The 23,853-nt window shown below is 56.5% G+C and overlaps 3 protein-coding genes across 3 annotated transcripts; 1 reads left to right on the plus strand and 2 right to left on the minus strand.

The window, feature by feature from the left end:
- Positions 1-759: 759 nt before the first annotated feature.
- GCG54_00007948 (putative dihydroxy-acid dehydratase) lies at positions 760-3,001 on the minus strand (the record flags this gene model as incomplete). Its single annotated transcript, XM_045407922.1, has 4 exons — positions 760-2,231; positions 2,298-2,389; positions 2,522-2,808; positions 2,840-3,001. 4 exons carry the CDS (start codon positions 2,999-3,001, stop codon positions 760-762), a joined length of 2,013 nt encoding a protein of 670 aa, XP_045257055.1.
- A 3,778-nt stretch (positions 3,002-6,779) lies between these two features.
- GCG54_00007949 (uncharacterized protein) lies at positions 6,780-7,916 on the minus strand (the record flags this gene model as incomplete). The annotated part of the gene is made up of 2 exons (XM_045407923.1): positions 6,780-7,628; positions 7,776-7,916. 2 exons carry the CDS (start codon positions 7,914-7,916, stop codon positions 6,780-6,782), a joined length of 990 nt encoding a protein of 329 aa, XP_045257056.1.
- A 13,054-nt stretch (positions 7,917-20,970) lies between these two features.
- Positions 20,971-22,510, plus strand: GCG54_00007950 (uncharacterized protein; the record flags this gene model as incomplete). The annotated part of the gene is made up of 5 exons (XM_045407924.1): positions 20,971-21,047; positions 21,541-22,114; positions 22,169-22,249; positions 22,300-22,417; positions 22,482-22,510. The coding sequence occupies 5 exons, from the start codon at positions 20,971-20,973 to the stop codon at positions 22,508-22,510; spliced, it is 879 nt and encodes a 292-aa protein (XP_045257057.1).
- Positions 22,511-23,853: the final 1,343 nt, after the last annotated feature.

Genomic DNA, 23,853 nt, shown 5'->3' on the forward strand with positions numbered 1-23,853 from the left:
CATTTTGTTGTTTTTCGCTCGTCAAGTTCGCTTTCGATGGCCAGCGGGAGAGAGAGCAAGATACGAGAGAAACGACTCCAATGGAGACTTGTTACGCGCGCACAGGATACCAAGCTGGATGGGATGCAAACAACGAACATGGGATGTTTGGTTCTGGGAAGAGAGAGAAGACTTTCAATGTTAGAGTAGCATGTCGGGTCGGGAAGGCTCGACGCAAATGGTATATATGTCGTGTCTACTGATCCTCCGTCTTACGTGCCACCTGGTTTTGCAGTATGGGTTGAGTCAATGTGTGCAGGACATTGAGGAGGCATGCTTCTTCCTCCCTTGGCACGTGAGACTCTATACTTTTACGTAACAGGTTCTTCACAGGACTTTATTACTTGATATTCAGGATCAACGGGCTTGGACCCGGTATGGTATGTCTCATTCTTTGGCGCTGCAGTTCGTGGAGGCTGACTTGCTGGAATTATGTGCCAACTAACCATGGACCATGTCTGACATTCACATGGTTATCAAATAGGGCGCCGCGCTGGGACCAGCATCGTGAGAGGTTTGAAAACGACCCATGCCCAGCGCCACCGCAGATGACTTCCGCGATCCTGTTCAGGTCCCACGATGTTGCCTCTATCTCGAAGTCCACGTAGGATGAAGGGACACCCTTGCCGCATGCCCCTCCTCAGTGGCATTGTGGTGTATATTCTCATTCTATACCAAAATGTATCAACAAGTCTTACCCAATAGACAACATGGCACGCATCACCATGAGGGATCCGCTTGATCTGTAACGGCACCGTGGCTCGCATCGCCCACTAGACGAGCATACTTGCCCAACGCGCCCCTCCGCACGTGCGGCAACGGGGCCTTCCACTCGACTCTTCTCCTCGCGAACTCGGCCTCGTCCACGTCAATGGCGTCGATCCGGTTCGCCTCCGCGTTGATCGTTACCCTGTCGCCGTTCCTCACGAGGGCAATCGGCCCGCCGACGGCCGCCTCCGGAACGACGTGGCCCACAATGAATCCGTGCGACGCGCCGCTGTACCGCCCGTCCGTCACGAGCGCCACGTTGTCCAGGCCGGCACCCATGATGGCCGCGCTCGCGCGCAGCTGCTCCGGCATGCCCGGGCCGCCCTTGGGGCCCTCGTACCGCACGATCAGCACGAGGTTGCCGTCCTCGCGCTTGATGGAGCCCTCGGACAGCGCGACGTCGAGCTCGTGCTCCTTGTTGAAGACGCGCGCAGCGCCGGTGAAGGAGAGGCCTTCCTTGCCCGTGATCTTGGCGACGGCGCCGCCCGGGGCGAGGTTGCCGCGCAGGATGCGCAGATGGCCCGTCGCCTTGATCGGGTTTGACAGCGGGCGGATGATCTTCTGGTTCGGGTCGAGCGAGGGCCAGTCCGCGACGTTCTCGGCGAGGGTCTTGCCCGTCACGGTCATGATGGAGCCATCGATGAGGTTCGCGGCGACGAGCATCTTGAGGACGGAGGGGGTGCCGCCGACGCGGTAGAGATCCTCCATGTAGTACTTGCCCGACGGGGCCAGGTCCGCGATGAAGGGGATGCGGTTGCTGGTGCGGTCGATGTCGTCGAGAGTCAGGGGCACGTCGGCGGTGTTAGCCATGGCGAGGAAGTGCAGCACACCGTTCGTCGAGCCGCCGAGAATCATGGTCAGGACGAGGGCGTTTTCGAACGCGGCGCGGGACAGGAGGTCCCTGGGACGGATGTTCTTCTCCATGACGATCTTGATGGCCTCGGCGGCGCGCTCGCACTCGCGGGACTTTTCGGGAGAGAGGGCCGGGTAGGACGAGGAGCCCGGCAGCGAGAGGCCCATGGCCTCGATGGCGGTGGCCATGGTGTTGGCCGTGTACATGCCGCCGCAGGCGCCGGCGCCGGGGCAGGCGTGGCGCTCAATGTCCTCCATGACGTCGGTGGGCGTGCGGCCCTCGGCGCCGGGGTTGCACTTTGCGTGGAGGCGGTTGTAGGTGAGGGAGCCGCGGGCCTCGTAGCAGGTGCTGATGTTGATGGGCTTCTCGAGGAGGTCGGAGTGGCCCTTCATGATTGTGCCGCCGTAGATCATGATGAAGGGGCGGTTATGGCGAGCGGCGGCCATGATGGTGCCGGGCATGTTCTTGTCGCAGCCCGGGATGGAGATGTTTGCGTCATGGTGTTGGGCCATTGTCACGGACTCGATGCTGTCGGCGATGATTTCGCGGGTCTGGAGGGAGTAGCGCATGCCTTGAGGAGGCCTTGGTTAGCTTGCGACATGAAAAGGGTTGTTTTGTTGGTAGAGAAGCATCTTACCCTCGCCGCCCATGGTGATGGCGTCTGACACGCCCACGGTGTTGAACTGCCAGCCGAGCATGCCCTGCTTCTCCACTGCCTTTTTCACGATCCTACCGAACTCGAGGACTTTGTTCCGTCAGCCATCATGCAGTGTTCGTGTCTTTGGTGCACAGTGATGCTCACGATGTGTGCTATTTCGCGTGTTAGTCGGCATCACCAGCACAGCTCAGGGAGTTGCTTACTTGCAAGGATTGCCCTCCCACCACACCGTCGCGATGCCGACATGCGGCGCGCTCTTCATCATCTCCGGATTGGGCACGCCGGCTCCGTACAGCATGGCCTGCAACCTTTGGTGAGCTTCTGGTTCTCTTCCCAACTCTCGTCTGAGGCTGTCGCGTGTACCCCGCGGTCCCCGCGGTGCACCACCCCGCACTCGCCCACCACACACACACCACACGACATCACCGGCCGCCACCCCGCATTCCCCAACTCCCACAGAGCCCAACTCTGAAAAGAAGGTTCCTCCTGTCTGGTTGTTGTTGCAATGTGTCTTGACTAACCTTTGCTCCCGGGAAGTCATGTTCACGCGTCAAGACGTGAGACCAGCGGTTCAACGGGCCTCCGGGGGGCAGTGTCTTGAACTGCAGGTAGTCGGCGCTGTCCTTGTAGCTGGTGTCGCTGTAGCCGCCGTCATGGCCTTGGCCTGTTTGCTCGGCGCTCATTTTGAGGGTTGCTTCGTTATTCCGTTTCGTTTGTTCGTTCGTTCGAGGCTGGGGCGTTTCGAGCTGCGTCGTTGGTGAGGTGTTTCAGTCAGGTTGGTGTGTTGGTTTTACGTCGCGGGGGAAGAAAGAGTAAGTGAAAGATTGGATTGTGGCCGCGAAGTCGGCTGTGTATGCGTGCCGAGGTAGGGCGTCGTCTGTTGGTGTAAGGAAGACAATGTCGTCAACGAGTCGTGGGGTATTATGAAGGAGACCTCTGCTAGCTAGGTAGAATCGCGTGGGACGATGGTGAGGCGACCGGGGGCAGTGACTTTATTTGAACTCTGTTTCGCGCAGCAGCAACAACAGTAGAGGAAAGAGAGGAGAGCTAGCTCTTGAAAGGCGGGGGAGAAGCACCCGACTTTCGCATCACAGCCTACGGCGGCGCTCTCCCCCACCAAAAGCTCGGGGGGATAGATCCGCTCGGGAGAGATCCCCCCTTGGAAAACCTGGAGCTGCTGCTTATTGTGTGCATTTCTATTGGGAGAGCTGCCGACGCGCTCGAAGCCGGCTCCAGAGTCGTCGGGTGATCCCAGCATCCATCGGAGGGGGGAATCGGGGTGCTGTCCGCGGGCGGGAGTGGGGAGCAGCCAAAGTCAATTGACTTTTTTCGTTGGTCCCTGAGTTCCTAGGAGAATTGGATTGGATGGAGGGGTAACGGGGGGGAGGGATACGGAAAACGGAATCAGGAGACGGGAGGTGAGTTGCGGAAATAGCACTGGCTATTCCGGAGTCGACGCTCGGATTGCAAGGCAACTGGAGTCAAGATGGCATCGTCAACGCTTGAAGACGAGCAGGATTGTTTCTTACGGCGTTCTCTCCGGCATATTGCCTGACTCCGCCCTCGGCATCACGAGATCGTAGGTTACTGATGTTGCTAGACCTACATGTAGCTTAATGAGCTGGGAGTACGGACGGCGGAGTAGGTTGATTGGATGGTATTGAGCCGATGAGGAGGAGCCAGACAGCAAACAACTTTGCTCGCGGAGCGTCCTGTCTTTCTTAGCCCATATCAGCGGCATCAGCTAGCCGCAACAGTCCCCTGGACGTTGTGCTATTGTAAGCATCTGAAGGTAGATGCATACGCTGTTTTTGAATGGCGTCCAGTGTCGTCGTCCAGAAGTTGTGGGAGATGCAGTCTTCTCCACAAAGGCAGCGTCCAATCACAGCAAGGGTATTTGTGTTAGTTACAGCAGGTGGGGTCTTTTGAGCACCCAGTCGTTCTTTCTGGATTTGGAGACTTGGCAGAAGGGCATTTGCTGCAACAACCATTCGCAGCAACACAGGCCCAAGACTCATCCAGTGCGCTTGCTCGTAAAGATGCTCACTCGGGAGGGAAGCGTAGTCATCCCGCCCGAGAGACGCCGGGTTCCAGAGCCAGCCCGAGGGAGAGGCAACTTGGCGACCCCAGTGTGAGGAGACTCGCATCGTGACTACGTGTCTGGGCGGTCCGATCTTCGGTGTCGAACGCCGCGAGCCATCTGCATCTCGACGGACTCTCCGCCTCTCCCGCTTCCCCGCATCCAAGCTTAGCTCAAGGATCTCAAGAGAGACCTCAGCCCGGGTCTGGGCGTTGCAGTATTGATGCATCCTCGTTTCCTCCCCCCTCTCACTGCTGCACTCGTGTGTATCGCGTGCGGCGCTTGTGCATATTCTCACGAGTTGCACTCACACATCCAAGGGCACTTTGCAAAGTAACGTAATTGACCATGGAAACTTTCCGTGACCCATCGTCCCAAGGCAGAAGAAACGCAGCCCGCGCCAAGACCTTGTCGTGTTGCGTAACAGAGGGCTGGGACGCCAGCGAACGGGCATCACCCTGACGAAAGCATCTGGCTAAACCAAGTCAAAGGGCCCAAGGATGGGATGACACTCTGTTTGACTCTTTCTGTTTGGATCGACGGCCGGACCAGATCATGGCAATGAAGTCATGCGGGCTGTCGGAAAAGTACCAATGGGCGAGGGAGGGAGGGCGGTTCATCTGGCCATCTGCCAAAACAAATCAAACCCGTAAACTCGTTGCCGTCGTCCGAGCTATCCGTCCAACTCTCTTTTACCGCGAGCAAAATCCCACGTTTCGGAGTCCAGACGGATGGCGCAGCCCATTACGAAGCTTCCACCCTCTCGAGCTGTGCTTCCAGGGACAATGCTTGGCGGTTGAGTGTTCCAACAAGGCCAAAACCATCTATGCTTCAAGAGATTGGAGAAAAGAAGGTTTACGTGGTAGGGGAGGGGTGCCGTGCCGTGTGGTGGTGAGCGGACACCTTGCGACGGGTTGTAACCGAGACTTGCGCATCAGGAGGCGAGGGATACGAAAAACGATGTATCCGTACGTACATGCCGCAGGCTTGAATCGCTTCATGGAGGTCCATCAGCCACATATACGTATCTTCATCCCGATTCTCAAAAGCATGTCACACACACATACCTCTAGCTGATCGTTTCCCAAACTCACCGTGAACTTCACACACCAACAACATGTACGTAGTTTTTGTCTGGAATATAGTGTCCAAGCAGTATTTTCCCGTGGGAATATTTGCCGATGTAGCCGCATGCTCTCTCTTTCCCTCTCAGTCATCAACCAAAAACCGTTTGATGTAGGGACGTTTTGATCTTTGAAGCAAGTCCTGGAACTTGATCAAAGCACCCTCTCTTTTCTAAAAAAGTCAACTATAGCACTGATCTCAACTCGGCACCTAAAGATAGCACAGTATGTTGACACCCTCGATCAAATCGTCCAGTCTCTTTGATGTGTGGAAGGATTCAAGTGCCAAACGCCACGCTTAGACGACTTGCTACTGACCATCGTCATCTCACCGCCATGGCTCATGTTTTCTCTTCACTAGTTGTAGCATCATTGTAGCAAGGGGGATATGGGCGGACACAGAACACATGCACGCACGAGAGAGCAAAAGTTGTTTCTCAAAACTCTGATTCCTTCAATTCGCCGTTTTGAAAAAGTAAAAAAATGAGAAAAAAAACACAATCGTCGTCTGCATGATACTTCCCTCTTGCGGAACCCCGGATGGGTTAACCGCTCTAGTGTACAAAAAAACGCAAGCCATACGGGCAATGGACGATGAAAGCCATGTTTGTATGCGAGGTGTGTGCGCGTGTGTGGATTTGTTTTGTCATCACTTCATTTCTGCAATGGGTGTCGGTAAAAAGATGCCTCCCCGAGAAAATGAAAAGAAGAATTGTAAAATGCCTCCGCACTGTCGCCGTCGCCGCCAGCCAGCCCAACCGCTCAATTGCTGGCACCAAAATTCCCTCGCATGAGTCGAGCAGACTCTAATGGTCCCTTGAGAAAAGGGACTTGTTGTTGAAAATGAAAAAGAAATGCAAACTCTGTTCCCCAGTCCGCAGACCACCCCCTCCTTTTCCTGCGCCGAATGTCAACCACCGTCCCCTGCAGCCTCCCAGTCGTATGTGTGTTCGTGTGCGATGTGGTGAAATTCGAAATTGGCGCGAAAGGCAACTCAACAACCGAAAAAGTGGAAAAGTGAAAAGAGACCAAAAACGGACGACAAAAGAAGCGTCAGAAAATAGATCAAACTCCCGAAGGAGTCGGCCAGCAGAAGCGAAGAACAGGGCTGTGTGGCTCGATGCTGTTAAGTCTTCTTGTGCTCACATCAGGAAGAAGCAGAACCTCAAGCAAGAATCAGACACAAAAAGGTATGAAGTAATACACTGATAGAAGAGAATTCCTTGTCGTTGGAGTGCGGAAGCCCATGATAGTTATCTAGGCTCCGACTCTCTCTTCCTCCATGCGCCTAACGAGCTCGCGCTCGCGGGGAGAGCGGGGGTTGGCGTCGATGCCGAGGATCGCAGAGATGCGAGTCTTGTCCTGGGGCTTGCCGTAGGTGTCACGGTCCATGTTATCCGGGCTGGAAGTCGGGGTGATGGGCGTGCTAGCCTGGTTGCAGCAGGAGCCGTTCTTCCAAGCGGACTCGAGGACGACGGGGTTGGCACCCGGGCCGTAGTCGTTGGCGACGGCGGCCCAGAAGGAGGCGCGGTGGGCAGTGTAAACGTTTTGGAGGCGGTTCATATCAACGTGCTGGTGGTTGACAGGAGGTTGCTGAGGGGCGGGCAGCGTGCACTCCAGACGCAGCGGGGGCGTCATGGGGAGGCTGCTGGACATGGACTGGAAGGAGGCGGAGGGGAGGGCCGCGCTGTGAGGCTCCGGGAGGGGAGTGGGATATCCTCTCGAGGGAGAGGCGGTACGGGGCGGCAGGGTCATGCACACCGGCTTGGGGAGGATGGCGGGGAGACGCGGCGAGGCGCCGTGGCCCATGATGCTGGGCAGTTGCATGGGAGCGGGCGAGACAGGCGCGAAGCTGTGCGAGCTGCCCGGGGGAGAAACGGAGCGAGGTGTCGACTCTCGGATCGGGGAGGGCATCGTGGGCTGCATGACAGGGGAGTGGTTCGCGGATGAACCAGACGAGACCGAAGTCGTGCGCTGCTTGCGGCGGTTGCTGCCGTGGCTAAGCTGGTGGTAGTGCAGGCGGCAAGCCAGCTCGGTCTTCTTCAAGTGAGCGGCAATGTGCTTGTAGGGCATCTTCTGGAGACGGGTCTGGAGGAGATAAACTTCCTGTTTCTCGGGTTAGAACAGGTCATCATACCACACACAATGCCGAGACGACGGGACGCTTGGGGCCACACAGCCACGTAAGGGGGTGGTGTATACGTGTGTGTGTGTGTGTGTTCAAGCTCCCTTCCCCGGCTTAGTGTCACGTACCTCGTCCTCGCTCCATGCTCGACCTCCTCCAGTCGAAGCCGCCTTGCGGTTCTTGGTAACGCCGTACTCGTGACGGTCCATGGCATCAGAGGTGGGAGTGTAGGTGGTGGTGTGGGGCGCGAGTTGCATCGTGGGAGACATTTTTCCTCGTAAAATCGTTTGACGGGCAATGAGTTCGATGGTAAGAAAGTGTGAAGCTCTGAAGGCTTGTTGGTGTGTTGTTGGTTGGTTTCCCTTGGAAAGAATCTGTTGAAATCTTCGCGCGTCTTCGCGTCGTCCTGGAAGCTGGGTTTGTAAGAAAGGGGGGTGAGCAGAAGCTTGCTGCTATAGAGAATCGAAGTTTTAAATCGGGTGGTTTCGAAAATGGAGGTGATTCCCAGGCCGGAAGCTCGCAACAACGAAGTCGGCTTTCTGCAGATCCGTCAAGGAGAGGAAACGGATAAGCGTTTTGTTGGTTGAAGGGGTAAGGCGCTGTAAAAGGGAGACCCAAGAAGTGAAGTCGTTCGTTTGAATAAACCGGATAGGTCAAGTATATTGACAAAAAAGGTGGTGTTCAAGAAGCGTAGTCAAATGAGTGTGTGCAGCCAAGCCAGTTGACAATGAAGGAAAGTAAAACCCTAGCTGCGGGAGAAGAAAAGAAGGACACGCAACTGCGCTTCAAGAAGACGAAAAAAAGGGATGTTGATGATGAACCCAAAGTAGGGAGAGAAAGTAAACAGGAAGAATGGAAAACGATCGAGACGGGGGGAGAGGGGAGGATAAAGTAATAATGCAGCCTCTCAGCCGTTGGTGGTGGTGGTGGTGGTGGTGGTGGTGGTCTGGTCCAGGTCTACTAGTCCCCGTCTGGTCTGGCAACTGGCTGGCAGGCAGAGAGGAACGAAGAAAAAAAAAAAAAAAAAAAGAGACAAGCATCTTGTCTACCGCAGTATGAGAGCTGCAAGGTACGAGGTACGAAGCCAGCAAGCAGGCCTGGCCTTACCCACACGCACACGCACGAAAAGAGAAGAGAGAGCGGGCGGGCATGGCAAACATTGCCTCATGATGTTCGGGCGCTGGTACATCCAGGGCAGGGGTCTAGCACACCGTCAAGTCTAGCCCTGTTGCAGATATTGAGCAGTGATGCCAGCAGACCCTGGAGAAGATGGGGTGGATGTGACAGAATTAGCAGAGCATAACGTTTGGTCTGATCCGCTGGCCTGCTGCCATCCCCATTCTTCCCTTTTTCCTTCCCTTCGAGGGCGACGAGGGGTGTTGGACTGGGAAGAGGGGGGGAAGAGAATGAGAGACACCAGACACCAGACACGCCCAGCACGCTTGTGCAAGCCACACCCTGTCCGGGCCACACCCCTGTTCGAGGCAGGAAGAGGAGACGAGGAACCCAGACCCAGACCAAGACCGGCCATGGGTGCGAGATTATGGATCCGGTGAGAGACGAACGTGCGTCTCAAATTGGCGGCGGTGGTGATGGATTGAGAAGTGAGCAGCCACTCGACCGGCCAATACGTGGATGATTGCCCGCAACAAGATGTCGCCCTCCGGAGGCTCGGATACATACGGCCATTGGACCAGGACTAGGACTTGAAGCATAGACCAAGTTTACCAAGCCTCCGGGGGCCCGTTGAAGATGAACAACTCCAGGTCCCTTGGAGGCAGACCAGGGCTGGAATGAGAACAGACCAGACCAGACCAGACTCGGAGAGGGGAGGGGACGGAGAGGAGCAGAGAGGAGCAGGAGGCTCTTCTCGTGAACCTGGAACATGGGAAAACTTGTCAAACGACTGAAAAGACCGCGCAGCGTAGCGTCCGGCTACCGAAAAGAGCGGTGTCTCGCCTCCAGTTTGTTTCTTCATTTTTCCGTTATTGATGTGACTCCTAGTCTAGTGTCGGGCGGCTCAAGAAACCTGGTCTGAGCCCGCCCTGACGACTCCATCTAGGACAGGCAGGCAGATTCACCAGAGCCTCAAAACGGGATCCAGTTCTAGTTCCAAGTCCGGTTCTGGTATTGGCATGTATTCGTAGCACATGTCCCAAAAGTCAGGTTTGCAAGCATCTTGGTTACCCACCGGTCGGTTTTGGTTTCGGTCACGGCACATGGGCGGTGGATCTGTTCATGACTTGGTGAAGGGTGAGTCTGAGTCTGATTCTGATTCTGATTCCCGTCTCTCGCAAACTCTCTCTCGCAAGCATGCCGAGCGAGCGGGTGGGAAAGCGGCTGAGGCGCAATTGTATGAAGGGCATTGTATAGATGGGGCATATAGGAATAGGATGGCGGGGCATGACAAGACATGGCATGGCATGGCCGAAGTATGTTTGGCAGGGCCTTTCTTGACTCGGGAACAAACCATGGTGGACGAAACCACGACGAAGTCGGCACCGTCAGGCTGGGTCGGGTGGTTCTTGTTCGCAAGGAAGAGGGCGTTACTATTTGGGGCGGGCGTCTGGTCTCAAGTCGCGATAAGCATACGTCTTGTCGACGTCGATCTCGTGGAGGAGCATGTTTCGCGTGGATAGGAAGGGTTGGTTGTCGTGGACGGAGGTGTCTTTACTGAGGACAGGACAGGGATCGAGGCGAAGAACCGAGGCGCTGCGATGCCGTAACGGCCGTCTGCTGGCCGAGGTGGACGGCGATGGATGCCATTGAGCGTTGAAGGTTGGTATGTGCGAGTAGGGTAGTACGTATGCGTGAGGTCAAGTGAGATCAGGTAGGGAGTCGGCGGGTACAGGTTGCATACATTCGCGGCATATGCCCGTTCAAGCAAAAGACGGGGTACTGAGCGGGTTTCTTGGGAATTCCGAGGTGGTGATACGGCGTGGTGGTGGACAGAACAGAGGACGGTGCGTGCGGTGAGGTGCTGCGGGCGACGTCGTCGTACCTTGGCTTAGCTTCCCTTACGGCAAGTTCCAACGGCCGTGCATTACAGCATTGGCATTGGGAGCAGGCACTGCGTAAGGCTTTCGTCAACAAGTGGTGTTGGTTTGGATGTTTGTGCGGTGTTGTTGTGCTGGGTGCTGCTGGGCATCATCGTATCGTGTTCGCTCGTGTCTGAAGGTTGTGTGAGGATGTCTGTCTGACGTTTGACGGCGGGGTCGAGCGATGGCTAATACTGCATGGTACCCGTCGAGGTGTTACAGAGGCGCGCCAGGCGCTGCCATTGGCCTGTTTTCGCGGCCGCCCCTGAGAGATGCCTGCAGCAGCGTCAAGAGGAGATGGGCGCTAGGCCGAAACAGGTCTAGTCAGGAACGGCCTAGCGCGATGGCTGCTGTCCCACCTTATTACCCCCAGTGGGTGAAGCCCCGATTTTGAGCCACAGCCCGAGCGATGAACACCACACTGCACCGGTGCGGCGGGGCCGAGAACCCCTGTTCGTTGTCTCCGTCGCACCGTAAGAGCCTCCAAAAAGGGACCATTGCGACCTGGGAAAACCAACCAGCGCCCGAGCCGCCCGCCATTCCATTCCATTCGCATTGCCTTGTGTACTCGAGTGGGCTGGGGCTGGGGCTGGGGCTGGCTCTCAAGCAGATGCTGCACATTAATACAGCTCCATTATCAACTCTACCCAGCTGTTTGGTTTGAAGTCTGGCCCCTTCCCTCGGCCTGCGTGCGACCTTCTGTAGCACTACTCAGGACGAATACCACTTTGTAACTAAGTACCAGGAGCGGGAAGAAGGAGTTGCCTTAGAACAAAGTGGCCTGTACTTCCGTACGGGGTGAGGGGAATGACGAGAGAGTGAGTGAGATGAGTGTGTGATCTCCCTCGCCAACGACAGTGACGCATCGGCATCGAAACATGAGGCTGTTTCTTGTTCGTCCCTCTGTGACGACGCCTCGGCACCTGCTCAGTGTGTGCCAGTGTTCTGAGACTGCCCAGTGCTTTCCTCGCGCGACCGTGATTGGACCACTGACAGCCACTGTCACCAATTGTCACCAATCCCCTTTCCTGGATGGGTAAGGTAGGTAGGCTTAGCTAAGGCATTTTTGCATGTTTGTCGATATTGGCTACCCTACCTTTTCCCTCGCACCTGCCAGCATTGAACCTTGAAGCGTGCCTGGCGATGCACCCAAAAACAGCATCCCCAGGTATATTCTACAGCAGCACACACCATAGTGCACTTGCACTGCGTTCTTGGACACAATCGGGTGTTTAAAAGTCTCCGTACCTTATGTGAGGCCCTATCAATCCCCCGGCGATGCACAGCACAGGTGGGTGGTGTCACGCGTGCGTGCCTGCTCAGCTGCTGCTATTCATAACGCTCCATAAACATGCGGCCAGGGCCGGAAGAGATGAAATAGCACATGCAGGACCGCATTCTGTAGGCAATATAGTGGCAGGAAACATCTGCCAAAATAATCCCCCGGCCCTGCTGAGCAAAACTGACAGAATCGGTCCTCACTGGATCCTTTTACCAGCCCTGGCTGAGCCCTTCGCTGCGTCTTGATTGAGAACACACCACTTTCCTGCCAAGATGTGGAGAGGGCAATAAAACCGCTTCACCTGTTTTCGTAACGACAGCACAATTAAAGGATAGTCGGTTTCTACAGTCCACCGTCCTGTCCTGTCCTGTCCTGTCCTGCCCAGCTGCGCGCCAGGGATCCCCAGACACTCCATCCTCGAGTTTCTCAGTCGCGGGCGGCGCTGGGCCCACGGCCCTTGAAACTCGCTAACAAGCAGGCGCAATTTCACCCACGTATCAGCCCTTTCCCTCTTGGTCGCCCTTGGCTCTTTTTTCTGCCCACCCCCATCACCCACCGCCCACTTCCACCACTTCACCACCACTCACCACCACGCATCACCACTCACTTCGTGACTTGCCTCAATCAACACACGCCCGTCCTACCCGACTGCCACCATCCTCCACCCTCCCGACCCGACGACGTCGTCAACGACCACCACCGTGGCCACTGGCCAGTAACCATTACCACGCCGCACACAATCGGCAGGGCTCAACCCAAACACACCACCTCCCCCCAAGTGCCCTACGATACGCCGCGAACAGACAGCCGACCGCCCCTCCCCTCGCTCGACGGGACGAACATGGATTCTGAGAAACAACAGAGGGGCCCTAATGCAGGAAACCTTATTTGTTTCTCGAGAGATCTCTGCTGAATCTGAATCTGGCTCGGACTGTCTGACTTCTTCCACCGCCTCTGCTGCCTCCCTTGTTGGCTTCTTCTACGCAGTACATACCGCAGTACTTTACTGCTGTATCCTGAGGTGCAGGGTACTCCCCTTCCCCCTCCTACTGGAACAACATCCATGGTCCCATCCACCGTCAACAATGGAGCCTCCGTCTCCTCTCCCTCAGGTGCCCCCGTCAATGAGCCTGTCCTCATATCAGCCGCGCATCTCCTTTCGACGGTAGCAGACGTGCACCCATCTCCAGACTCCTGGCCCCGACATTCGCGGCCGAGAGTCTGGGTCGGCGGGACCAAGGTCTGAGAACACGACGTCGACTCCTCCAAACCCTCCCAAGACAGGAAGAGAGAAGAATCAAACCGTCTGAGCCAACCCTCGGTCTCGTCGTTCTCGGACCTCCTCCACATCCTTCACCCTGCTCATCCTCACTCAAAATTCGTCTGACCTTTTCGCCCTGCCTGTCAAACCGGTCTGGTGGTGCGCTGCCTAACCTGACGGACGGGTCCCCCGAGTCAGACTAGGCCCTCAATGTCATCCATCACAGATCGAGCCCTACTACGGATACTAAAATCACTCTACTTCTAACGCCTGCAGAAACATTGTTGGCCGCCACGGCGCTCGACAGAAACAGGCCGTCCCCTGGGTGCATTCCCTCGGAAATGATCATTAAAATAAATCTCCAGCGCGCAGAGGATATGGGATTAAAACGCCTTGCACAGCCTAGCGGCACTTCGCGGCCCCCAATTTCCCGTGGCCGAATTCCCTGACGAGCGGCGTTCGTTGGCTACGCATATTGCGAGCCCATGATTCACCCGCCCGCCCGTCCGCCCGTACGTAGGTTGTTCAAGAATACCTACCTACAGTACGGACCATGTGCACCAGAGCCAGCTCCGGCCGGTGCGGTGCCGTTATGCTTTCTGCAGAGCCACACACCATTTACTTCGGCGGCAAACCATAATTGATTGTCCTCTCAAGAGTCAAGCGCCAGCCGCCAATGCCAATGCCAACCACCGGTAAGTCCCCGGTACCTATTTGCTTCCGTCATCTGGGGTCGTCAAACAAGCAAGCTGCAACCAACATGGAGCCTTCACCAATCGAAGCCACCTGTCAGCCCAACAACCCCGGCCTACGAGACCCTACGGCCAAGAGAGGTCAGAAACAAAGGACCTCACCCCTCCAAACCACCAAGACGGAGAGTAACATGTCACGGGGCGGGAAGGCCATCATCCGGGTCATCAGCGGGCAACAAGCTCTTCGTCAACGACCCCAATTCGCCTTCGGAATACCTGGGGGATCGAAGCGATCGCCCACAACCCGTCAGAATGAGTTCGTCGAGTGTCCGCGACCAGATCTATCCGGCTAGGGGTGCAGCTGCAGGCCGAGTTTCTTTTCACTGTTAGTTTCCGATTCCGTGTGAGAGAAATCGTTGAAATGTCACGCCCCTGCGCCTGTCTGCCGCTCTGCCATCTAATCTCTCCACCGTTTGATGGGTGGTGATGATCTTCGGAACGCCCATCAACCGAATGTCATCGGTGGCTTGCGTTGCGTGTGGTTGGTGGAATTAGGATGCGTGGGAGGCAAGAAATACCACGGCATTAATCGCGACCGTCTGGTTCGGACTCGCGTCAAGATCCGCCCGGTACACTGGCGCTGGGACCGTACCGGGCTCGACTAGATGAACCGTCACGCCCGGCTCCCTGACAGAAGCTTGGCGGCACTATTTTTCGTCTGATCTCTCGACCGATGGATTCGAGCGGCTCCACACTCAACGGTCCTGTCCTGCAAAACGAAAAACGCGCCCGCTGCTGGGAGCGGGAGGCGAAGGCTGCGAAATTACAGGTCCCGGCTTCGACACCGTCCGCTCTCAGACGGCCGTCCAAGATTTCGGAACCGCTGGCGACGGGCCTACATGTAGCGATCGTCGCCTAATAACGGGAGAGTGGGCGAGAACCGTCCAGCGTCTGTCTCTGGTTCACCAATGTCCGGAGACCCGGAACTAACGGTGTACCGTCCGCAACTGGCAGCTCGCTCGGCCGAGTGTGGATGTGAACCAAAGCCCAGCCTTGTGGAGCCCGATTCCGCGCTGCATCAGGGCGTCCCTTGCGATGCTCCCTTATTTCGTTATTCCACGGATTCCGATTAACTGGCAAAAGGGGGCTGAGCACGCAAGAGAAGAATTGCGACGGAAACTTCCAACCGCGTGTTCTATCTCTGGAACTGCCTCTGTCCCTGCCCTGTGTCTTTTTCGCCACGGATCGTCGCGCTGGATCATCTGGTCGTCGGCCGTCTCACCGGCATCGCATGAAAATTCCATCATCCCATGTTTTTTAAGAGTGAACCTTGGGAAAACATCGACAGACTCGACAAAACCAGCGCGCGACGGGCACTGGCCAGCGTTCCGATTCACATTCTACGGCTTGGCCGAGACCAGGGTCTCCATGCGCGCAGTCATTCCGTCTCCCCCAGTGGTCTTGTGCCTCTCGCTCTGAAGAGCCGCAGGTCTCAAACGCGTGGTGCCGGAACCCTGCGACCTGCACCGTTTCAGTGCCGGGGTGTATCATCGCGAACCAGCCGAGGAGGCATAAACTCTGTCCATGTTGGGAACGAACATGCAAGGTATGGCGACGGAGGAAGAAGGTGCATGGCGTCACAGGGCCTTGCTGGCCTTATGTTGCGTACGCACGCATGAAGATGATAGACCGGATGGCAGTAGACAAGATGGGCCAGGTCAGGGTTTCTGAGGCCGTTTTAGGTGGCATCTGTATTGTGTTGCTGACCGCTCGTCTATTGATGCCTGGCGTCTGGGGCTCTTGGTTGCCATCAAATGGGCTTGGCGAACAAATCCGGTCCCGGGGGTTCTCCCATCTCGGAATGTCATGGGGTTCATTTTCGCCTTGCAACCTGGTACGATCTGGGGCAGCAGGACGGGGGGGTTTCTACAGAGCCACCATGTTTCGTCGCCTCTCTTTCGGTGTTTGAAACAATTTTTGTCTTGGAGGCTCTTTACAGCGTTGCTTTTCTGGAGCCTCGCCATGCTTGATTGTGCTTCGTATGCGGGAACAGCGGCTGGCTGGGCGTAAGCTGAGGTGGCCTTCGGGTTTGGCAATCGGTCTCTCGTTCGTTCTCGCGGTGGCCGCCGCACCGTGGTTGGTGTTGGAACTTGGCGGAACACTGAACAGAGGACACTGGAGCGGGCCCGGTTCTTAAGCCCCGAGTATTATTGTGAGGGGGCCCTCAGCGGACCCGTTTCTCTCGGCACGCTGTTCGGTATGCTGCGATCTGGCCTCGGCAAGGAGTGGAGACTGGTCTTCCCCGACCGGAACCCGATGCAACCGTGCACGCTGAAGCAGACCTTGCCGCCCCGGCCCTGCAGCTCCGCTTTTTGCCCGTCGCCCGATGTGACTTGGGAATAATCGGGCCTTCGGTCCGTTGCCGTGGGCAGGCTGGCTGGGTTGGCGCCAGTCTCCGTGTTCCGTGATTATGAAAGCAGCCCAGGGCCCGCGGGTTCCGCAATACACGGGATCGTCGGATGGTCCGGCGTCACCTTAATTCCCATGTGCCCGTGTGCCCCTACTGCGATGAAGAAGACGACTGCTTGATGGGATTGCTTCAATGCCTCGGCTGATGGGATTTTGGCCGAGGGATTATGAAGAGCGGATGATCTGGGGATGGATGGGATTGACAGGTGGGTACAAGCCGGTGGGAGGGCTTTGTATGCGTCCGGGAGCCATCTGTGATGGCGAGGCCGCGGGATCATGAGGCTGATTAAATGGGCACAGTCACCTCATATCGTGCAATTGATACAGCGCAATAACAGAATTGAAGCCAGACGTCAACCATCCTCACGCTGTTTCAAAACAGTCGTTCGCTCAAGCAGCCGGTATTGTGCGGACTCCAGCCCACACGGCGACGGACAGCTGCATCGTCAGTACATGCAAGCCAAAGTCAACCACCTTGCTGTAGTCCAGGCGTACAATGTCATTGAGGTTTTGGTGATGGTGTTGCAGGGCTTGCCAAAGGTACATGGAGGTCTGTAGGCAGATGTACCTGACCTCTCGTCAGGTACTGTACGTACCGTCCGAGGTCCGATCTCTTGGTCGGTGTCCACCAGCAGTACCGCTAACAGCAGGTACATGGAGGGAGCTTTGGGTACTTGAGGCATGCAGACGGTACATGGATACAAGTCGGGGTGGTGCCAAGAGAAATGCGACGACAGCACAGGGCACAATTGAGCTGTATCGCAGTGGATGTAGATGCGCGCAGTAGTGTAGGACAATTGGGTCGGTGATGATTGAGCATGTTGAAAACCTCAACGCCAAAAACTTGGGGTTTAATGAGGCTGTGATGAACTCTTTTTTTCCCTCCCCCTCTCCGGGCCTCGTGTTATCTTTTTTTTCCCCCCTCCCCTTTGGTACTGACTGCCCTTGGTGCCTTGTGGTCCAGGACAAATTCATGCCGCCCACATCAGGCAAGCAGGAATTAAAGTGGCGCGGGTTGATTGTGCGATTGCTTGGTTCAGGATTTGGTTGGGTCACAGGTTGGATGATGAACGTGGCTGGGCTTCCCCGCAGAAGGAAACACGGGGCCTCAGTCATCAAACCCCGGAGGAAGGCGGCTGTCAATTTTGGCACCAGAGAATGCGCCAGTGAATTCGTGGCAATGGCCGATGATGAGGCGATGGATAGCACTGACGGCGATTGCACTGACGGTTGACGGATTCCATGCATTGGATTGGATTGGATTGATGGTGTCAACCTGGAGGGAGACTGGTGGAAAACACTGGAGGACAGCCCACGGTCGCCGTCACTGCCACTGCCAATGCCACTGCCAAAAGTCACGAGTGAAAGGCCCCGCCACCGGCAGCGCACGGAGCAGCCACTGAGCATCGAGCAACGACGAGGTGACGAGTGACAAGCACGATGGCCTGTGCGAGGGAGGATGTTCCTGGCCCGTGCTTTGTCTTCTGGATGCGGCAGCAGATAGCTCCAGCCACAGCTCCTACTTGCTTGCTGGGGGGGAAAGAAACGATGTCGGGTAATACTCGGTCCTTCCCCGATACCTGCTGCCTGCGTGCTGCCCCGCCGCGTATTGCGTATATTGCGTAAGGTATCTACTTTCCCTCTAGCCCGAGCGGAAGGTGCCCCTCCCCCCCCCCCNGGGCCCCCCCCCCCCCCCCCCAGGGAAGCCCGCGCCTCCCTCGTTGCTTTTCCATGTTCCCTCGCGCTCCCCCTCCCCCTTAGCAATTTTCCCTCCTGACCCCTTCCACCACCCACTTTCTCTGCGAAAAAAAGAGGGTAGCCAGTCCAAAACATCACCGTAAAGAGAACCAGGAAGTTACTTCCATCAGAGGTACATCCTTGGGCCATCGCGAGGCACCTCACTCACACACAGAGCATCCCAACTCCAGACTCCAGTCCCAACGCTGCCATCACCAGCACCAAAGCTTGCCCTGCGCTGCGCTGCGCTGCGCTGCTGCTCTGCTCCACCTCCACGCTTCGCTACCTCACCTGCCTACCTACCTTGCCGCTGCACCAGCAGTCCAGTTGTTCACCGACGCCCTCACCTCACTGACTGTCGCTCGGGATAGTCGCAGTCAACTTACCATTGACTGCATTTGCTGCTGCCGTCGCTCCCGAAGCGCCAAACAGCCAAATCCACGAGTACCACACCACACCACCCAATTACCTCACGCCCGTCCCATCAGCCAACAACAGTCGAGGGGCAAAAGGCAGACAATTGCAATTGTCCTTTTTTCCCCCGTTGCCTCGTCTTTACCTACGACTGACCTCATCGCTCGCGCATCGCACACCTCGCATCGCACATCTCACCTACACCAACGCGCCCGCCAACGACGCACCACTAATTACCTCGCCATCCGCACGTCAACCCCGTCGTTGTCGCGCCGTCGCCATCTGCTATCTCCCACCACAACGCCGGCGCTTCCTTTCCTTTTCTTCCCTGCCCTTCCGCCCGGGTACCCGACTTTTCTCTCACGCACGTCAAACGCATCGGCCAGCCACACGCCGTCCGCATCGCGCCCGTCGTCACCTCTCCCGTCAATTCCGTCCAGAGAACGCAGCAATCGATACTGTGTCTCTGTGTCCTGTATCGCGTGGGCCCTTTTGGTCACCTACACTATCTTACCTCCCTTACCCTCCCAGTGCCAGTCGCAAAGTCGCTCACGGCTCTTCCACACGCCAACAAGTCACTACTAAGCTACCTTGCCTACCTACCTGGCGGGAACCCTGGACAGCTTGAGCCTTGACCCGAGTGCCGCCACCACCCAGGATCGCCCGCTGCACCCACCGCACCGCGCAAGGCCACCTGCCTGCCTCCCGACCACTCCAAGTCGCTCCTCCAGCAAGTCTACTTGTTGCCTTATCTCCCAAGCTACCTGCTACTTGAGAATTCTCACCTCTACATCCATCTACATCCCCTCCTCTGCACCCGCCTCTACGGCTACTTCCAGAGAGAAGCTCGCGACCTGGTCCGGTCCAACCTGACCCGTCTTTTGAACTCAAGGCTGAAGCTCGTCACCTTCTTGCCTCGCCTGCACCCTATCTGATTCTACTTCACACTACGTACCTTCCACTACCTGGAAGGCCAGAAGACAGGGCTCAGCACCCTTCTTTCCCATCGTCCTCTCTCCCTCACACATCTCTCTTTCGTGGGCGCGCGCGCACACCACACACGCTTCTTCTCCACACGAAGCGCAACCTACGCAAATCATCCAATCCTTCCCGCGTCTCTCCTCGTCGCCGCCCGCCGTTTCGTCTGCCCGCGCGTCGTAGCTACCTTCGGTCTACAGAGTACCTACCTACCTTTCGGGCCCATACCTCTTCACCTTGGGACCGCTCCTGCTCACCGCGGACAACCTTGCGTGCCTGCCTAGCTACCTCAACGGCATCCACAGCTTCCGCCCACTTTGCACCGCCTCTTTTTTTTTTTTCTTTTTTTTCCTTCCCTCCGCTCTGCCACTGTTGTCACTTGCTGTGTGTCGCGTCGCTTTCGCTCACCATACACATACGCACGCCACCACACACCACACACACACCCCAGACCAAAGGGAACGAGAAGGAAAAAAAAGAGTACTTGAAGCAAACACGTCCTCGGCCTCGCGGGCCTTTGTATCTTTGTTCCTTTTTTATTTCGCCCTCCCGCGAAAAAAACAACCCCGTTCCTTCTCTACTTCACCTCCCCCCCCCCCCCCCCCCCCCCCCCCCCCCCCCCCCCCCCCCCCCCCCCCCNCCCCCCCCCCCCCCCCCTCCCCCTTCCCATCCACGTCCACGTCCCCCTTCCAGTCAGTTCCCCCCCCTGGGCGTGTGCCGTGACCCGCTTCTTGCCTTGCGACCGTACGTCAGGCTTCCGCTTGGTCCAAGTCTCTTTTTCCGACAGAGAGCAGCGACCAGAAAAAATATTCCCCATCCATCAAACCGTCGGTTTATGCATCGCTGCTTGAGTTAATACTACCACTACATTGCCCGTAAGTACCTTCACCCGTTTCCTATGTCGCTTTTCACACATTGGCCCGACCGATCATGTTGGCTCGCTTGTACCTTCGTCGAGTCGCAAAGCATTCATTGTCGCGCGTGCTCTCTCTCCGCTTCATTGTCGCTAGCCTTGCTGCCTCTCTTTGAAGCAATCGCGTCTTTTTTTCATCTTGTTGCGGTCGCCTTCCACGACCTCGGTCATCTCTCCCCTCCGTTGATCGCATCATCGCCACGGCGCAAACACGTCATTTCATCGCGTCTCATCTTGCGTATTGCCAATCCATCTTCGTCGACGGCTTCACTGTCGTCGCCCGCGATGGCAATTGAGAGCGCGCGCGCGGTTGCGTCGTCCGGCATCAAATTTTCATCGCAGTTCGTCGCGACTTGAGCGCAGCAGTCATGTACCCTCTCCGCGCAAAACCCAAACGGCCGTGTCGCGTCCGCGCTTGACGCCTGGCCGTGGGGCCCATGACTCTGACTCTGCCTTTCGCGCGACACATTTGTTTCTCTCGTTCGCGAAACAACTCAGCGGATACAAGCCGGTACTAACGTTGGCCCGTTTGCTAGAACATGCAGCAGTGGCAAGTCGGCCCAGTGCCGGAGTACATCTACTCCAACTCCACCCCCCATCAACCTAACGACATGCAGTAAGTACCTCCTCCACCTTGTACCTGTCCTCCTCTACATCCTCCGTATCCTCCCGCTTCCGACTCCCCTTCCAACCCCAAAGTCACCCCCTTTCCCGTTCCATCCTCCGCCCCGCGAGGCTGCGTACCAACCACCACAACGGCCATCTGCTCCGGGGCCTGGGCCTGCTGCCGGTTCTGCTGTCTGGGTACTTGTCCATGTACCTACCGTTGGCATATCGGTATACAGGACAGGATACCTGGCCACGAACTACACTACTCGAGCTACCCTGGCCACTCTTGGCCTTGCTCGATGGTATCTGGTCTGGTCTCGCCTCGAGATGGAGGGTGTAACGGGCAACAATAACAACACGACCTTCGGGCGGGTTGAGATGCACTGCACACTCGCACTCGTTTGGTCACAACGACCTCTCGAGGAGCCCCAGAAGTCACATCAACCCTATCCACGATGTTGACCCCGTCGAAATGGAACTTCACTAACACCTGCCTCTAGTCCTCAGCACCCTTACCAGCAGGACATGTCTCGTCGGGATCAGCATCCCCAATTCCAGTACGCCCCGCCGCCTCAGCAGAGCCCGGCTCCTCATCAGCAGCACCCCACCCCGGTGCAGCCTCCGATGCAAATCCCGCAGCCGCCTTCTCAAGCTCCGGCCCAGCCTCAACACCACCCCCAGCAACACCCTCAGCAGCATGCTCAGCAACACCAGCAGCAACATGCTCAGCAGCAGGCTCAGCACCAGCCGCCTCCCCAAGTGGCCCCGCCTCAGACGAACAGGAACCGTAAGCGCCCGGCCCCCGCTCCGGCGCCGGTTGCTCCCCCCGTCGTCACGAGCGCGCCCCCGATGCCCGCTGCCCAGCCGCCTCCTACCACTACTCCCATCCCTCCTCCCGCGGCCCCGCCTGCTGCCGCTCCTCAGCCTCAGGCCCAGCCCACGGAAGACGCCAATGCCGCTCCTGCTCCTCCCCCGGCTAAGAAGAGCCGGACAAATACCCCTTGGACCCCAGCCGAGGAGCTCCGTCTCAAGCAGATGAGAGATGCTGGTAGCTCTTGGGCGGAGATTGCCAAGGTTCGTGATCATCCGCACCTCATGCATCTTTCGAGCTCAGCTAACATGATGTAGACCTTTCCTACCCGCACTGAGGGTAGTGTGAAGAAGCACTGGTATAAGGACATGCACTACGCCGAGTTCGCAGAGGACGAGGTTTGTTGCCACCCTGAATCTACGTTGAGTATGTCACTGACAAAAAGCAGAGCCAAGCACTCCTCAACGCCATCAAGGAGTACGAGAACAACAAGTGGAAGGTCATCGGGCAGAAGGTCGGCAAGCCAGCCAAGGCCTGCGAACAATACGCCAAGGAGCACTTCCCCGGTATGCCCTCTCTCAACATCGCGTCGGCACGGCCGCAGCCGCATCGGTACTAAATGATTCGTAGACCTCTACGCCAAACCGAATGCTCGGTAGAGGAACTCAGCTCATCGGCGGCTCTGAGGATACTCGGGAAACGGGCAATACTGCGAAACGGCGCTGGGAGTGTCTCCATGCCTTGGGCGTATACCAATTGTGTTTCTTTCTCGTTCTGACGATCTCAACGACCCGGACTCAGAAAAAGACGATTCCCCCTTTGCACCTTTTTTTTACTATTACCCTACTTTTTCTTTCGAAGTTGGAATTTTAATTTTCTTTCGACTTTGTGTGTGCGTCCGGATTGCTTGGTGGCATGAATGGACTGGCTCGGGTCCCTTTGGCTCTGGGAGAGGAAGTGGGATGGCTTTTCATTTGAGAGTCTAAGTTCGCAAGTATGGTGGATGGTCTGGTCGGGCCACTAGGCTATTACAGTGTGCTTTGAGTATTCATAGCGCAACACGAAAAGGAAGTTGAGAGATGGCGGGTGAATGTTTGCCGTTGAGTGGTCCGCGTACATGTTTGCGTAGGGCCTTTCGACTAGGCATGGAATGACGGTATGGGGCTTGGGTAAAAGCCAATTCCTTGTTCCCTGATTACCCAGAGGACCGAATGATGTAATGGGCTCGGGCAAGTGTTCTCAACACGGATGATAATGGATGCCCAGGCACGCTGTTGGTGTGCGAGGGCCTGTGGTGTCGAGGACGATTAGCTGGGACGAGATGGTGAGATTGTTTCGATTCATGATGAGTCTATACCCTTAGTGTGAAGAAGTGTTGTTACTGGTCCACACACGTCAGAAATATGACGAGTTGTGCAGTTAAGGAGTTGTGTGTGATCATGGAATGGTATGAATGGGGGGCATTGCAATGTGACATGTACACATATTGGAGTGGTGATAGACATGGTGCGGTATCGATAGGATGAATGCAGCAATGCCTGTTCTTGTTTTTGTTAAATTTTGACGATTGAATGTGGCTCGTTTCCCGATGCAGATACTGCTGGTGTGGTGTGGACTTTTTCATTCTCGACAAGAGTATCTGATTTGTGACTCAGTCTTGCCGCGTCCCTGTTGACTTATGGTCGTGGTCGTGTAAGGCTAACCAGGAGGTGAGGCACAGAAGCCGTGCCGTCCTCAGCGTGGCCGACGAGGCTGATGATGGCTTGGTGCTTGGCCTGCCTCCTCTTGTGCTGCGGCTAAATTCCGACGTGGGGGAGACCGTGGCTTCTGCGAGCATCAAGCTCCATTTATTGAAATCCCGTGTGAGATCTTGTTGGAAATGTATAAAGGTGCATCTTTCGAATTGCTGACCAGTGATAATGGTCGTGGTCGTGGCTCTCACAGCAGCCTCTGCTCCTGTCTATGCCCACCATGTTCGTTGCCTCTTTTTCATTTTATATTC

This window comes from Colletotrichum gloeosporioides, assembly GCF_011800055.1.
Source record: "Colletotrichum gloeosporioides strain Lc1 chromosome Unknown consensus_104, whole genome shotgun sequence".
Lineage (NCBI taxonomy): Eukaryota > Fungi > Ascomycota > Sordariomycetes > Glomerellales > Glomerellaceae > Colletotrichum > Colletotrichum gloeosporioides.